The sequence below is a fragment of the Microtus pennsylvanicus genome, chromosome 13 (genome assembly GCF_037038515.1).
Source record: "Microtus pennsylvanicus isolate mMicPen1 chromosome 13, mMicPen1.hap1, whole genome shotgun sequence".
Taxonomy (NCBI): Eukaryota; Metazoa; Chordata; class Mammalia; order Rodentia; family Cricetidae; genus Microtus; species Microtus pennsylvanicus.
In genome coordinates, this window is record NC_134591.1 from 44,118,843 (window position 1) to 44,135,594 (window position 16,752).

The 16,752-nt window shown below is 41.7% G+C and overlaps 1 protein-coding gene and 1 non-coding gene across 2 annotated transcripts in view; one reads left to right on the top strand and one right to left on the bottom strand.

Moving 5' to 3' along the window:
- Zyg11a (zyg-11 family member A, cell cycle regulator) overlaps window positions 1–16,752 on the bottom strand; it is a 28,828-nt gene that overhangs the window by 2,104 nt on the left and 9,972 nt on the right. Inside the window, exons 3-13 of the mRNA XM_075945112.1 lie at window positions 15,423–16,174; window positions 12,333–12,473; window positions 10,611–10,787; window positions 8,846–8,910; window positions 8,090–8,189; window positions 7,951–8,004; window positions 6,990–7,151; window positions 6,867–6,911; window positions 4,654–4,848; window positions 2,504–2,565; window positions 2,181–2,278 (exon numbers count right to left, since the gene is read on the bottom strand). Of these exons, the coding sequence (XP_075801227.1) occupies window positions 2,181–2,278; window positions 2,504–2,565; window positions 4,654–4,848; window positions 6,867–6,911; window positions 6,990–7,151; window positions 7,951–8,004; window positions 8,090–8,189; window positions 8,846–8,910; window positions 10,611–10,787; window positions 12,333–12,473; window positions 15,423–16,174 (1,851 nt within the window). The remainder of the gene's footprint in view (window positions 1–2,180; window positions 2,279–2,503; window positions 2,566–4,653; window positions 4,849–6,866; window positions 6,912–6,989; window positions 7,152–7,950; window positions 8,005–8,089; window positions 8,190–8,845; window positions 8,911–10,610; window positions 10,788–12,332; window positions 12,474–15,422; window positions 16,175–16,752) is intronic.
- Window positions 11,368–11,430, top strand: LOC142834511 (small nucleolar RNA Z39). Its single transcript, XR_012907602.1, has one exon. It is a non-coding gene; the product is annotated as a small nucleolar RNA Z39 (small nucleolar RNA).

Consider the following 16,752-nt stretch of genomic DNA (forward strand, 5'->3'; position numbering starts at 1 on the left):
AGGATCATTTCTCTCACCTTTGGCAGAAGGTAACTATAACATATTTCAAAATCCTGCCCTTCTCATCCTCCCCATCATAAATTCCCTCCAGCTCATGAGCTTCCCTTGCCAGAGATACCCATTCTCCTTATAGCCTTGTTATTCAATGTTTGCATGTTCATGGGTTCTCTCTCTCCCCACTTCTGTTTTCTCTACTCTCTAACCCCTGCTATTTTCCCCTCTCTGGCAGATAGCCCTGGCCATGTCCAGGTCTGTTGGCCATGTTCAGTCTATTCCCCGCTGTGGACTCTTTTAGATGCTTCTGACTTCTCTTTCTCATATCTACAATAAAAAGTCCTTCCCCTTAGCCTTCCATGGAGTGATCCTGTATGCAATCCCTAGCACCCACATGGCAGTTCACAACCACCTGTAATTCTAGTTTCAGGGATTCCAACATGTTCTTTTCTAGCCTCCATAGGTTCCTAAAAGCAATGTATGTATGTAGACAGACTGCTTGTTCATTTCCCGGCTGCTCAGACCCAAATAACCACACAGAAACTATTAATTACAACACTGTTAGGCCTATTAGCTCAGGCTTCTTATTAACTAACTCTTATATCTTAAATCCTATTAATCTGTGTATCACCACGAGGCTGTGGCCTACTGATAAGATTCTGACTGGCAGCTGGTGTTACTTGACATCTCCTCGACTCTGCCTACTTTCTCTATTTCTGTTCAGATTTCCCGCTCAGCTTTACTAAGCCATTGGCCAAAACAGCTTCTTTAATAACCAATGGTAACAAAACATATTCCTAGCATACAGAAGGGAATCCCATATCATATGTACACATACATACACTCTCAGGTACACCGTTGCAAATAAAGATTCTAAATGTTTAGCTGAATGAATAGAGCAAAGGAATGATCCTGGAGCCAGAATAAAAAGGGAAAGAAGCTCTTGGGACTGGAGAGGCAGCTCAGCAGCTAAGAGAACTTACTGCTCTTCCAGTTCCAGAGGAACTGATGCCTTCTTCCAGCCTCTATAGGCACTGCATATATATGGAATACAGAATCACACATGCAGACAAAATACCCATACACATGAAACTAACATACACCCAGGCATGGTAACACACACCTTTTGTACAAGCAAGTCCCAGGACACACAGGGCTACCAAGAGAGACTATCTCAGACACACAATGGAGTATTAGTGATAAGTGACTACGGAAAAGCACACTGTAGAATTGCAGGCACAGAATGAGGCCAGTGGTGTGTAGTGCCTCATGTGTGCAAGGCTGCAGAGGCCAACCCTCAGCACCCGAAGACAAAAAGGGAAGAAGAGCAGTACAGCTCATGGTCCTAACCTGTGAGGAGTAGGAGCAGGATGTCTGCGCTTAGAATTCTGCAGCTTCTTAAAAACCAGTAAGACATTTTCACTTTCCCCTTATCTTTTCTATTTCCTTTAATAATTTTAGGTTTCATTTAAAAAATTAATGTGTACATGTAAGTCATTTCTAGAGTTTTGAAAGTTGCTTATTTCTTGTTTACTTAGGTAATATTATATCCTTCTGAAGTCTTTGATGCAGTTGAATAGATAGTTACAGCTGTTTTCCTTTGTTATGATAAAGGATAATGTAGATATAAATATTGTAACTGTAATTCTTACTTGATAACTTTTGTTATATGTAATTTTGCTATGTTAAAGTTAAAGCCTTCCTTTTTTTTTGTTTAAACAGAAAAAGGGGAAATGATGGAGGAAGGTCATTGGTTAAAAAATAAAGAAGGCCAGAAGATGGAATCAGGTGTTGTGTCACCCAAAGGTGAGTGCCAGGAACCGAACTAAGTATTCGTAACCACTGAGCCATCTCTCCAGTGATTCTCAATCTTCCTAATGCTATGGCCCTTTAATACAGTTCCTCATGTTGTGGTGACCCCAACCATAAACTTTTTTTGGCTTTTCGAGACAGGGTTTCTCTGTGTATCTGTCCTGGAACTCACTCTGTAGACCAGGCTGGCCTCGAACTCAGAAACTCACCTTCTCTGCCTCCCAGATTAAATGCACCACAACTGCCCAGCTTTACATTTTTGTTTGTTTGTTTGTTTGTGGGGGAGAACATCTTATTAAAATCAATTTTAAACTCATCCATTGCTCGGATATTAGCTGGAAAACACTTGCTCTGAATGCACATTGAATACATACGGTTTCTACTGCAGACATGATGCATGGCCCATAGTGCCCAGTGCTGAACTTCCGGCTGAGAGAAGTTGCCAAGGAGTGGAGAAAATGCTTTGAAAGATCTGCAAAAACACAAAGGTGTCAATTCAGAAAGCTAGGATATAGCACATATTCACTGTCTCATTGAAAATGAATGAGCACATGCTGGTAGCCTCTTTTCATAAGGAAAACTTAAGTCTTAAAGCTTTCCTTAGAATTTACAGGAGACTACTTGACCTAACACTTTATCACTGCATCGCTGCAGAGGAGAGGACACGGAAGGCAAGGCTGACTGCTGTAAGACTTACCTGTAAGTCACCAATGCTGACATCTTACACTGTGAACTTGGCCAATTCTGGAGGGTTACACGCTGCACTCAGGAGAGAAGGAGAAACAGAGTATTGTGCTACTGTTGAATTCTACGACTTACAAATCATCACAATAGGCTAGTTCATATAGACATTTTCTCTTTCTTTCTTTTTTTTTTTTTTTTTTGTTTTTCGAGACAGGGTTTCCCTGTGTAACAGTCCTAGCTGTCCTGGAACTAGCTCTTGTAGATCAGGCTGGCCTCGAACTCACAGGGATTCACCTGCCTCTGCCTCCTGAGTGCTGGGATTAAAGGCGTGCGCCACCACAGCCCAGCCTATTTAGACATATTTCAAATAATAATGATTTAAATTATGAGGCTGATTTAGAAAACTTTAGATATACCTAATTTATGAACAACTTGTGGAAAAAACTGCAGTGGTAGGCTGGGGTGTAAGATCTCAGTAGTGCCGGGCAGATGCCTTTATTCCCAGCACTCAGGAGGCAAAGGCAGTTGGATCTCTGTGAATTCAGCCTGGTCTATATAGCGAGTTCCAGGACAAAGAAACCCTGTCTCGAAAAACAAAGCAAAACAGCTCAGTGGTGAGTGCTTTGCTAGCTTAGCTTGTTGTGAAGCCTTGTGTCAATCAGTGCCTAGTATTCTGAGAAGGATGAGGACATGACTAAAGGACTCAGCAGTTAAGCACTAGTTGCTTTTGAATCCAGAACCGCATGGTGGCTCACAATCATCTAAAACTCCAGTTCCAGGGGATCTCCCTCTTTTGGCCTCCAAAGGCATGGCGCACAGACCAACAGGCAAACATTCGTGCACATAAAATTAAAAAAGCAGGGCTGAAGAAATGACCATTGAATGTTCTTGCTTAGGACCTGTGTTCAATGCCAAGCACCCAAATAGTAGCTCACAACAGTCTAACTCCAGTTCTAAGGAATATGATGTTCTTCTTTACCCTTCACAGGCACTGCACACATGGTGCAGAGACATATACATGCAGACAAAATATCCGTATATATAAAAGTTAAAGGTGTAAAAAAATTTTTTTCAAACAAACCAAAGACCTCTTTTTAAAGAGAGTGGACTGAATATGGCTTTCCCTATACACTTTCCTTAATTCTTATTTAACGGAATGGTAAATCTGTTGTTTTTAAAACAAAAGATCCATCCTTTCTTCTTGCAAAAGATGAACATAGAGCCATTGTATTTCTCCAAGCATTCACAAGAAGTTATCTTTAAAGCAAGACGAGACCGCCAAAACAAATGTCCACAGGATTTAAAACAGAAGCAAACAGAAAACAGAGTAGATTGAGAAATTATTGATTTAACAGATGCAGCATTGGATAAAGTTAAAAATACGAGCTGGGTGATGGTGGCGCACGCCTTTAATCCCAGCACTTGGGAGGCAGAGGCAGGTGGATCTCTATGAATTCGAGGACAGCCTGGTCTACAAGAGGTAGTTTCAGGACAGGCACCAAAGCCACAGAGAAACCTTTTTTCAAACAAACAAACAAATACGAATAGACAGGCGGTGGTGGTACACGTCTTTAATCCCAGCACTCGAGAAGCAGGCAGATCTCTGAATTTGAGACCATCCTAGACTAGAGTGAACTCTAGGACAGCCAGGGCTACATAGAGGAACCCTGTCATGAAAAACAAAAACAAAGAAACAAACAAAAAGAATGGAACTTCTGAGGGAAAAAACGCTGGCATACCAGGTACTTTCTGAAATGAACTAGAGGTGGGATTGAAAACAGAAAGTTGACTGGGCTAGGCCATTGACTACAGTCCCACCACTGTGAAGCATAGGGAAAGAGGAATGTCAAAAGCTCCAGGTCTTCCTGGGCTACAGAGTAAGATCTTGGATTAAGTGATTGACCTAGATACCTCTGCTAACTTGACAGACAAACCTGATGAATAATTACTGGCAGAAACAATACTAAAGAGACAGGACATCTAAATGCTGTAGAACTCTAAAATAACTCCAAAGCCACACAAAACTCTGGAACTATTATTAAAGCTAGGTATAGTAGCCCACACATTTAATGAGATGAGTGGTAAATCTCAGTAGACATAGAATCTTTCTAAAACTCAAGGAAAATAAATTGTCTGAGGAAGAAATTACTCTGGATTTTGTACCAAGTGCTGGAGAAGATGTCTCCTCTGTAGGTCACGGGATAGCCAGTGCTGTCTGTCACATGTCAGATGGGCTATCACGCCTGCAGCAAAGTAGCTCACTTCTATGTTGGTACTCTGGAGCAGACTGGTGATATGTTTCAAAACATCTTCTGTCATCAGCTTGGGAGAGAGCTCTCTGACTTCAGCTACGTTGTTCTACAGGGTAGCAAAACACAGCAGGGCAGGAATTGAGGAAGGACCAGGAACCAGCACCTTCCCTACTGCTCCCTTTAGACACGGTCTCAGAATTAGACCAGCCCCCTCCCTCTGAACTTGGCTTATGACCCAAGTCTCACCCCTTCATGAAGGACATGATCTTTAATAGCAAACAGAATAAAGCACCTACTAAGTGCTGGGCACAGTATGAGAGAAATAAAAACAGCTTTATCTCTCAGTTAATGTTTAATCCTGCAAAGAAATTTGACCTTCAGCAAGACTAACTTGTCAGCATTGCCAGTGACTGCCTGAAGTAATCTAGGTCTAACACAAATGCTTACATTATCTATCAATTTAAAAATGAAAACTGTCCTGTTGTTTTAAACACATTGCGTTCTTTTTCTATGCTGTGTAATAAATTACCACAAACTTACTGGCTTAAAATAACAAGCATTTATTATTTCACAGCTGCCGCGAGGCATGAGACATGACAGTAAGGTCTCGCATGGTCACAACTTCATGCAGCCTTACTCAGAATTCATTTCCTGTGGCTGCAGAACTAAGACTTACTTCAGTGTCTTATTCAACTCTTACAGGGTATCTGAAGTTCTTTGGAACGTGGATGTCCCTCTTTTCCAACCACGCACTCACTGACATTGAGGCAGTGGAAGCTTTGTATGTGTATGTTACTTTTGCAAAGTTAACATCCTGTCAAAGTTGCCACACTATTGGTTAGAAAGAAGTAAAGAACCTGCTCATGCTGGAGGGAGAGGTTTGTATGGAGACAAGCCCCGGAAGCCTCACTGTTTCATAGAGTAGATCGTTAAATCAGCACTTTAGTTTCTGCAGTCCTCAGGTCCAGACACTAGGATGTCCAAAGGAATCACAACTGTAAAGCAACTGCCCTGGTTTTGAGATTCAGACTAGTCAATCCTTCTTTAACCAGCTAAACCCCTTGTTGATAACATGACTTCCGTGTGAAGCTTATCCAACATTAGTCCCAGCAGAAACACAAGTTACCATTAGCATAACTCTGAGAAAAGTCCTCATGAGTCTTTAGCAGTCTACCAGGCTTCCAGAAGGACTAAAATCATATCTGTTATATTGGCAGATGAGATGTTTTTCATCTAAGATATACAACACTTCCATTCAACTTTGTCGGACTATTTTCTACTGTTTTTCTCTTTTTCACCTTTTCTTCAAATTCCAGCTCTTCTGGAAACAACTTTCTAAATTGTGGGATTTCCTGGTCAAGAGACAATACAGACATATGAATTTAGAAGTCTGAAATTTTTTTTTTTTTTTGGTTTTTTGAGCAGGGTTTCTCTGTGGTTTTGGAGTCTGTCCTGGAACTAGCTCTTGTAGACCAGGCTGGTCTCGAACTCACAGAGATACGCCTGCCTCTGCCTCCCGAGTGCTGGGATTAAAGGCGTGCACCACCACTGCCCGGCAGAAGTCTGAAATTTTTGACTGCCTTGACAATCTGGAATTACAGGTTAAGTGGTTCTTATTAGAGGGTCTAGACCCTGGCTGCCTGAGTTTGGGTTTTCATCCTACCTCTTACCAACTAGACGAGACAAATGAGTCCTACCTGACACTGGGGACAGAGTGCAATTAGAACCCACAATCTTGCTTATTCTTGAAATAATTCTCTCCTAATATTCCTTAGCAATGGGACTCTGCTATTCCTCCCATGAAAGGATGCCCACTGCCCTTAATCTCAGCTTGACTTTGGCTAATATTAGTAAACAGGATATAGGCAGAGCTAGGAAAGGTCTGGTAAATGGGGACTTTAGTCTCCGCTGTGAGACATAAGATTGAACTGACCACTGGTGCCAATTCATGTTAACAGTGGGTTATTCACAACAACAGGTAACTAACATACAAGGATTATCTGTTGGCTCAGAATATGATTAAATTAATCTATGCATCTAAACTGACTATAGCAGTGCCCAACACAAGGTAAGTAGTAGTTAAGGATTAGTTTTATATAAATTAATTCAAACAATTCACCTTACCAAAAGACCAAGTACTGTGCTTTGTATCAAAGGCTCGGAAAACGTCTGTCAAAAGAACACATAGGTTACTACTACACCACAAAAGAAAGAACTTTATATCTAAACTCAATCCCACCTTCCCACCTCTAAGACTTGGATGATGACTGCCAATCCTTCATTCTCAATAAAGTACTTGCAAGCTGATGGAGACTCATCTGTAAGATTCCAAAGCGCTTTCAGAGTAAACAAGAAGGTGACATCTTTTAAATTCTCGGCTGTCTTTTTTCTGATTATTGTTAGAAGCTCCTAAAAACCAAAGAAACAGAGAGTTAAACCACTCCACTCTTGTATAAGAAAGGGAAGAGGAACCCTAAAAGTAGGAGCTGGGAATATAGCTGGGTTGAGTACTTTTGAGTTCGAAGCCAGCCTGGTCTACAAAGCGAGTCCCAGGAAGCTAGGACTATTAGAGAAATCCTGTCTCAAAAAATCAAAACAAACAAACAAACAAAAAAACACAGAAGTGTCCACTGTATCTGGTAACAATCCTATTTCTTTGGTGAATATGTCCACAGACTGCTAGTTCCTCTTCTCACCATTTAGATACCATATTTTTACTCTCCTCGATCATTACTTTTTATTATTCAGGAATGTGCCATTCATTTGCCTCATATCCAGGCAAATCCAACCCTCAATTTTGTCTTTCTCACTCAAACACTCAGCTGTATTTCATACAACCTCTTCTCAAATAAGTACAGAATAAAAACCATTTTAGAAGCTGCATTAAGCTGGTCGGTGGTGGCACACACATTTAATGCCAGCACTCAGGAGCAGAGGCAGGCGTGATCTACAGAGCAAATTCCAGAACAGCCAGCGCTGTTACACAGAGAAACCCTGTTTCAAAATAAATAAATAAATAAAATTTCACACACATTATAAAAAAAAGTCACTTGAAAACAATAAATGCTTCATTCATAAAATTCTTTTTTTCTTAACAGTATCACGGGCCAAGGATATAGTTGAGCGGTAGAGCATTTGCCTAGCATGCAAAAGGCCCTAGGTCCAAACCCCAGATGGTGGGGCAGGAGTGGCGATCCCCTCAGCTCACCTTCACTGTCATGATAAGCTCTTCCTGAAGCTGTTCAGTCTGTTCAGGCAGGAGCTGCAAGCAAACAGGAGAGCCAAGTGAAGTGGCCAAGTTTTCCCAAGCCTAGGAAGGGGAAACGGTGCTTCTGGTACATGCCTACCTTCAGGGCTAGGATGGAGATGATGGTTACTGCCATTGTTTGCATCTTGGGGTTCTCAGACTTGCACAGCCACCTCATAACAAGCTTGGCAGCATCAAACCTGAAAAGTAGAATTTTTTCTCACAGGTACATAAAATTTATAAAATTATAAAAAGTGAAAATAAATTCTTTCTTCTCCTTCTAAAAACATCTATCCACAGTTCAAGGCTGACAGTGGAGAGGCCTCCCAAGGTGCAGCCCCTCCCTGAGAATAAATCAGTTAAATACGCGGTGCAGCTCATGAGGCCCCACCCCTCCCTTAGAGTCTATCCAGTTAATGGCTTATCTCAGAGGGAGGGGTATTTTCCTCACTGGTGTGGCCAGTGTCCCTCCACGTAAATAAACCCTCATTGTTTATTTCCTGTAAGTAAGCCTAATTAAGCTAACAGGTTCACAAATGACAAATGAAAAGCAGAAGGAAGGATGAGTAGTTGGGAAGAAGAAGAGGCTCAGAGTAGAAGGGAACAAGAAAGTACTTGGGGCTGAATAATAGCAATACATTTTATACAGGCATGAAAGTATCATAAAGAAATCCAGTATTGTGTATAATATGTGCTAAGAAAATTTTAAAAATTAAAGTAAAAATGTCAACTTCTGAAGCCTTATCAATGAAAATAAGAACATTTCAGAGAGACTCCAGGAGAAGTACACTCCAGTAAGAAGGCGAGTAGCCAAGTGCTGCCGGCCCGAACTCAATAAGATGTTTTATGTACTTGCCTGTCAAACGGAACGTCACAAAGAATCCTGGAACTGGTTAAGGAGAGAAGGCAATTCTTCTGTAACTTTTAGGGAAGAAAAGACAGACACTCATAAGCAAACGTGATGCTCCATTCTGAGCCAGGTTAAGCTGCGCGGCTGGTGTGACCTGTGGACACCTCGCTACCTATGGAGTCCTCTCCAGGATTCTAACTTATTCCTACAGTTGGAGTAAAGACTGAATTATACTCTTAAAGACCAAGTCACAAGCTGGAGAGATGGGCCAGTGGTTACTGCTCTTCTAGAGGACCTGGGTTCGATTCCTAGCACCCACATGGCAACTCACAACTGTTTGTAATTCCAAGATCTCTAGCACAGACATACAAGCAGGCAAAACACCAATGCAAATAAAATAAAAATAAATCATTTTTTAAAAAGACCAACTCCCATTTTTTAATATATCTTTTTTCATTTTTGCCCACATGTATGTCTGTGTGAGGATGTCAGATCTCTTGGAACTAGAGTTACAGACACTTGTGAGCTGCCATGTGGGTGCTGGGAATTGAATTCAGGTGCTCTAGAAGAGCAGCCAGTGCTCGTTTTGCTGTTTTGATTTTTTTTTTTTTGAGACAAGGCCTCTCTGTAACAGCCCTGGCTATCCTGGAACTTGTAGACCAGGCTGGACTCAAACTCACAGAGATCCGCCTGCCTCTGCCTCCCATGTGCTGGGATTAAAGGCATGGACTACCTACCACCATCCAGCTGCAGCCAGTGCTCTTAACTGTTGAGCCACCTCTCCAGCCTGGGAGAGATGACCCCAACCTTCAAGGATCAAACTCAGATCTTAAGGCTTGTCATGTTTACCTGCTAAGTGCTAACTTTTACTTTTGGCCACAACTCAATTTTCTTTTTTCCCTGGAATTTGTTTGTCTGAGAGGGGATCTCATGTAGCCCTGTCAGGCCTTTAACTCCATATGTAGTAGCAGAGAATTACCCACTCTTCTGGTCCTACTGCCTCCACCCCAAGTGCTAGGATTATAGGTGAGTGCCATCACACCTGCCTGATAATGTTAGTGGATGGGCTTTTTGTTTTTTGCTTTGCATTGCTTGTTTTTGTTGTTGTTTTTTAAATTTTATTTATTTATTTATTTATTATGTATACAATACTCTGTCTGTGTGTTTGTCTGCAGGCCAGAAGAGGGCACCAGACCTCACTACAGATGGTTGTGAGCCACCATGTGGCCGCCGGGAACCGAACTCAGGACCTTTGGAAGAGCAGGCAATGCTCCCAACCACTGAGCCATCTCTCCAGCCCATTTTTGTTTTTCGAGACAGCCCTAGTTGTCCTGGAACTAGCCTCAAACTCAGGCTAGCCTCAAACTCAGAGATCCATCTGCTTCTGCTTCCTGAGTGCTGGGATTAAAGGCGTGCACCACCACCACCTAGCAAGTGGATGTTTCTTAGTAAATGGTTTTTTATTTATATATATTTGGAGACAGGGTTTCTCTGTGTAGCCATGGCAGGCCTGGAAATCGCTCAGGTTGGCCTCAAACTCAGAGATCTGAGTACAATACCTCTGCCTCCGAGCACTGGGATTAAAGGTGTATACCACTACACCCAGCTTTCTGAGTAAATGCTTCATTGCATATCGATATTTCCTACTTTTCTCTATAAAGTTGAGTACTATTTTATCTATAAAAGAACAGAAAACTGCAGTTCAGTAATATGTATTTTCCTTGCATCTGCTCAAAGACTAAATATTAGTCAGCAATTTAATTCAAATTACCTGTTTGTAGAACGGAAAATTCTTTGTTGCTTCGAAGAGTAGACAGGTGACCTCTGACAACAGACGAACAGGCATTCCCTTAGCCAGGTTCTCCCGAATCAGGTTGAGGATACAAGCACTACCTGTGAACTGCACTGGCAGATCCTGTGGATGATTCCTCATTCCTATAGCAACAAGCTGAAGATAAATTTGTTTTAGAGGGACAAGACACCATTAAAAATTCTGGTGGCCAGGCAGTGGTAGCATATGCCTTAATCCCAGCACTCAGAAGGCAGAGGCAGTAAATCTCTGCATTTGAGGCCAGCCTGGTCTAAAGAGCGAGAGTTCCAGGACAAGCAAAGCTACACAGAGTAACCCACCCCCCACATTGTCTTCAGTCTATTTTGGTACAACTGTCCGCTTATTAGGTTAATAACAGACTTCCTATTCTTATAGCATTTATTCTGTAGGACATTGAGGAACTGCTGCAATTGCTTCAAATCCAAATGAAGCCATTAACCAGCTAGGTAGCTCTGGATCTGAATCTCTTCATGTGTGCCACGAATTGTATGATCATTTCCCAAGCCATCATCCAAGGTACTGTGACAAGCACTATAAGAGACACAAACATCAGAAAGATTATACCGTTTGGGGGATATTTCCTGAGTGTTGGGATTAAAAGCATACGCCACTATCGCCCAGTTAAATTCTCTTTTTTAGATTTACTTTATGAGTGTTTTGCCTGTATGTATGTAAAATTAAATTTTAAAAGTGAGTTTTAAATGTGATGAAGCAAGTCAGTATGGATAAACTCAAGATAGTGTGAATGCTTTCTGATGTGTAAAAAATAAAAATAAAACTGAGCTTATCATTTCCTAAGCCAAAGTTCAGCTATAATGTATCCCAAGCTGGCCTTGCCAAAGATAACCTTGAACTTCTGATCCTCAAATCTTTGCACCCTGAGTACTGGATTCACAAGTATGTATCACTATTCAAGGTAACAGTTCATTTCATTTTGTTCTGTTCTTGCTTTCTTTCAGAAAATCTGACTTTAGGACAAGAAATCTAGCTCAGTTAATAGAACACTTGTCTAGCATAAACAAAGTACTGGGTTCAAAGCCCAGGATGGCATAAGCCAGGCGTGTAAACATGCCTGAAAACCTGGGACTCTTCTGCAGTCCTAGCACTTGGTCAGAAGAGAATCAGAAAATCCAGGCTGGAGCTGGGACTGTAGCGTAGTGCTACAGCACCTCCTACCACACGAGGTGTACTCAGTCACCCGCACTACATACACTGGACATCATGGCACATGCCTGTAATTCTAGCACCTGGGAGGTAGATGTGGGAGGTTCAGTGATTCAAGATCATCTTCAGCAACATGAAGCTTAAGCCCAACCTGGGACATGTGAGACTCACAGAAGAAAAAGAATGAAAAAGATCAGGTATGAGACTTTTAAGACAAAACAAATAAGTACATGCATAGGAAATGTCTAAAGCAAAGTGAATTCAATTCCTACAAACTCCTAACTCCTGTTTTGTATTTTAAAAAGATAATACAATGCTACTATTATCTTCCTGCAGTGTTCAATAAACAGTTTTTCCCATTTGTTTTGAGACCTGGAACCCCCACTGACCTGTCCTTAGCCTCCTCTAGAATGCTGGGGTTAAGGGTGCGCACCACCATGCCTGCTGGTAAACAGCTTTCAATGCCCAGGTAAGGTAAGATGAGACCTCCTGAGGTACCTTTAGAATGGCAGGCAGAATGGCGTGCAGTGAGAGCGTCTCTGTGAAGAGCATACAGAGCGTTTCCTTCATAAAACACGACCTGTTTCCATACCGGCTCAGGGCTTCACAGAGCTGGTGCATGTTGGCTCCTCCAGCAACCTGAAAAATATGGAGTTACGGGAAGCTTCACCTCCTCACACAAGCATCTGGGTGCCCACAGCTTCAGAGCCATAGTAGCTGTTTAGTCAAACACCCAGGTGTTTACAAAGTTGTTCCCATTTAGTCCTAATTCTAAGAGAATCTTGTGTTCCTCAACCTCCAATTTACAGATCTATCCTAGGAGCAAAATGTGCAGCTCGGTACCATAACAAAGCAAGCTGGTGATGGTGTCAGAGTCAGGCACTTCCTAAACTACAGTCCAGTTATGCCTGGAATCCCAACACTCGGGAGGCAGAGGCAAGAGAATTCTCAAATCTGAGACCAGCACCCTATCTGAATCAAGAACTGGGGGGTTAAGGACAAAACCCATAAACCCTTAATTGGCTGTGCTTTGGAGATTTGCCTTGGTGAAGCCCAGGGTACAGTTCTAGTGCAAACAGCAAACAAGCCACACAGAAGTGTGCAAAATTCCAACAATCAACAATCACAATGGAGGTCTATGGGAAGATTCACACAGGAGAAAGCATCCAGTCAAAGCTGGAAGGCACAGAAAAAGGAGAGCACTCATCCTCATCCTTGGTGCTAACCCTATTTCTCATATGCCATAACTCTTCCTTGCTTTGCTATCCCAGGGTGATGAGTTGGGTTTTTTTTTATTTTTTTATTTTTATTTTTTTTGATTTTTCGAGACAGGGTTTCTCTGTGGCTTTGGAGCCTGTCCTGGAACTAGCTCTGTAGACCAGGCTGGTCTCAAACTCACAGAGATCCGCCTGCCTCTGCCTCCCGATGTTTGTTTTTTATTATTGATTTTATTGAGTTATATATTTTTCTATTTTCTCCTCCCTTCCTCTCCCCTCCCCTTCTACCCTCTCCCATGGGCCCCATGTTCCCAATTTATTCAGGAGACCTTGTCTTTTTCTACTTCCCATGTAGATTAGATCCATGTATGTCTCTCTGATGGTCCTCTTTGTTTTCCAGTATCTCTGAGATTGTGAATTGTAGGCTGGTTTTATGTCTTAAAACAACTTATGAGTGAGTATATATTATATTTGTTTTTCTGGGTCTGGGTTACCTCACTCAATGTTTTTTAGATCCATCCATTTGCCTGCAAATATCAAGATGTCATTTTTTTTCTGCTGTGTAGTACTCTATTGTGTAAATGTACCACATTTTCCTTATCCATTCTTCAGGTGAGGGGCATTTAGGTTGTTTCCAAGTTCTGGCTATGACAAACATGAACACATGTCCTTGAGGTACAATTGAGTATCCTTTGGATATATATCCAAAAGTGGTATTACTGGATCTTAAGAAAGGTTGTTTCCTGACTTTCTGAGAAATCGCCACACTGACATCCAAAAGGGGCTGTATCAGTTTGCACTCCCACCAGCAATGGCGGAGTGTTCCCTTTACCCTACATCCTCTCCAGCATAACTTGGCATCAGTGTTTTCTATCTTGGCCATTCTTACAGGTGTAAGACAGAATATCAGAGTTGTTTTGATTTGCATTTTTCTGATGACTAAGGATGTTGAACATTTCCTTAAATGTCTTTCAGTCATTTTAGATTCCTCTGTTGAGAGTTCTCTGTTTAGGTCTGTACTCCATTTTTTTTCCATTGGATTATTTGTTCTTTTGATGACCAATATCTGTGTTCTTTGTATATTTTGGACATCAGCCCTCTATACGATGTGGGGATACTGAAGATCTTTTCCCATTCTATAGGCTGCCGTTTTGTCTTGTTGACCATGTCCTTTGCTTTTTAGTTTTAGGAGGTCCCATTTATTAATTGTTTTTCTCAGTGTCTGTGCTTCTGGGATTATATTTTGAAAGTGGTCTCCTGTGGCAATGCGTTCAAGTGTACTTCCCACTTTCTCTTCTTTGAGGTTCAGTGTGGCTGGCTTTATGTTGAGGTCTTTGATCCATTTGGACTTGAGTTTTGTGCATGATGATAGATATGGACCTATTTTCTCTCTTCTACATGTTGATATCCAGTTATGCCCACACCATTTGTTAAATATGCTTTCTTTTTTCCATTTTATATTTTTTGCTTCTTTGTCAAAAATCAGGTGTTCGAAGGTGTGTGGATTAATATCCAGGTCTTCGATTTGATTCCATTGTTCCTCCTGTCTGTTTTTATGCCAATACCAGGCTGTTTTCAGTACTCTAGCTCTGTAGTAGAGTTTGAAGTCAGGGATTGTGATGCCTCCAGAAGTTCCTTTATTGTACAGGACTGTTTGACTACAGGATAATGCGTTTTAAACAGCCCACTTCGTTAGCCTAAAGATGACAGGTCTCCAGATTTTCTACTACACCCTCTCCTGTAGCTGTTCTCCAAAACACAAGGATTTAAGAAAAAAATACTAGGCATGATCAAGTTTTCAACATTCCTTGGTAGTAAGGAACAAGGAAACAAAAACTAAACAGAAGAGATACAACAAATAAGGATCTTACAAAATGAAAAGAAACTTAAAACATCCACCTGCCTCCCCCATTCCCTTCATCTTCCCAGCACTCAAACTGACAAGAAAGTGCTTCTGTTCTGTTGAGACAGGGTCTTACTGCACAGCCCAAACTGACTTGAAACTCACAATCCACCCGCCTCTGCCTCCTTAAGTGCTCTTTAAAAAATTATTTTTCAGGGATCTGGAGAGATGGCTCAGTAATTAAGGACACTAGCTGAGCCCAACAGTGGTGGCACACACCTTTAATCTCATCACCTAGGTGGCAGAGACAGGTGCATCTCTGTGAGCTGAAGGCTGGCCTGGTCTACACAGTGAATTCCAGAACAACCAGGGCCATGTTGAGAAACCCTGTCTCAAAACAAAAAACAAAAATAAAATAAAAACTATTAAGGACTCTATATATAAGCAAGCCAAACTAATATAGATTCTAATGTAAAAGAACATATAATGTTCTGAACAAACAAAACAAAAATGTATGTTAAAACAAACCTTCAAGCCTTGCTTTGTGATAAAGAAATTAGCATAACCAGCACTCGTGGACAAGAGTCCCACAAACCGCATGTCAGGCCGCCGCTGTAGAAAGGATTCCATAACTTCATCGGTGATATTAAAGCCCCCAGAAATATCCAGGGATACTAGGTTGGGCAGGATGTTCTTCTGCTGTAATAGACGAAAAGCCAGATCTGACCTGAGATGCTTGTGATTAGAAATATCAAGGTGAAGCAGGCATTTCAGCTGTCTGAGGACTGCAAGGATCTGTGGACTGGTCATGGTCAGACACTTCAGATAGTGCATGGTGAGAGATCTGAGTCGGTCCTTACAGGTGAGGAGTGCAGAGATATTAGTGACCAGAGTATTGGAGATGTCCAAGTTTTCCAGGTTTGGTAACTGAGAAACGCTCACTAGGTCTTCACTCCAAAAGGACATGTTGGCCACGCTTAAAGTGCGAATGCCAACAAACTGACCCAAGGCCAGTAGTCTTGAGTCTTGAGGGACACTAGCTGAGTCTAACAGAAGGCACTGAAGGTTTTCCTGGATCCAGGCACTGCTTTGGAGAGCGTGGATGATGTCTGGGGCTAGAAGCTCAGAGTCAACTGAGGTGGCATTCACTTGAACAAGCTTGTGATGGCAGAAAGCTCTTGTGAAGGCTGTTGCCGAGAGTTTAGCTCTCTGGATACTTATCTGCTTCAGTTTCGTTTGCTTGCCTTGGAAAATGGCTGCTGTCCTGTCAGTCAACTTGCCTGTAAGAGAAGCAGAACCGCTTACAATGACAACCAAATCTCATGCCTTTCCTGGCCGTGATGCAGCAGTGAATAAGGACAGACGCTACTAAAAATTCTGACCAAATTTACTGCTGCCTGCTCTGTGCCAGATGCTGTTCTTACCTCGTTCGTATTTTGCACTAACACTACAGGGGAATTATTGGTACTTACTGTCAGATAGATGAGGAAATGTAAGAATTTAATTTGCCTAAGGTCAATTTATGGAAGATTATACTTCGGAGCTCAGGCTAATCTATGCCAACCTTGTTCAAAGAAACAAAGCATAAAACCAAATAGGTGAACAAACAATAAGCAAGTAACCCCATTATAATCACTTTAGGGTAGGTGGGGGTTCAAGACAGAGTCTCACTATGTAGCTCTGGCTGTCCTGGAACTTACTCTGTAGACCAAGCTGGCCTCTGCCTCCCCAGTGCTAGGGTTAAAGGCATATGCCAATACACCTGGCTTGTTCTGTTATAATCACTCTAAATCAAAATCCAGGATGACTTAACAAGCCACTTACCTATCCCCGTTTTTTTTTTTAATTTTTGATTGAT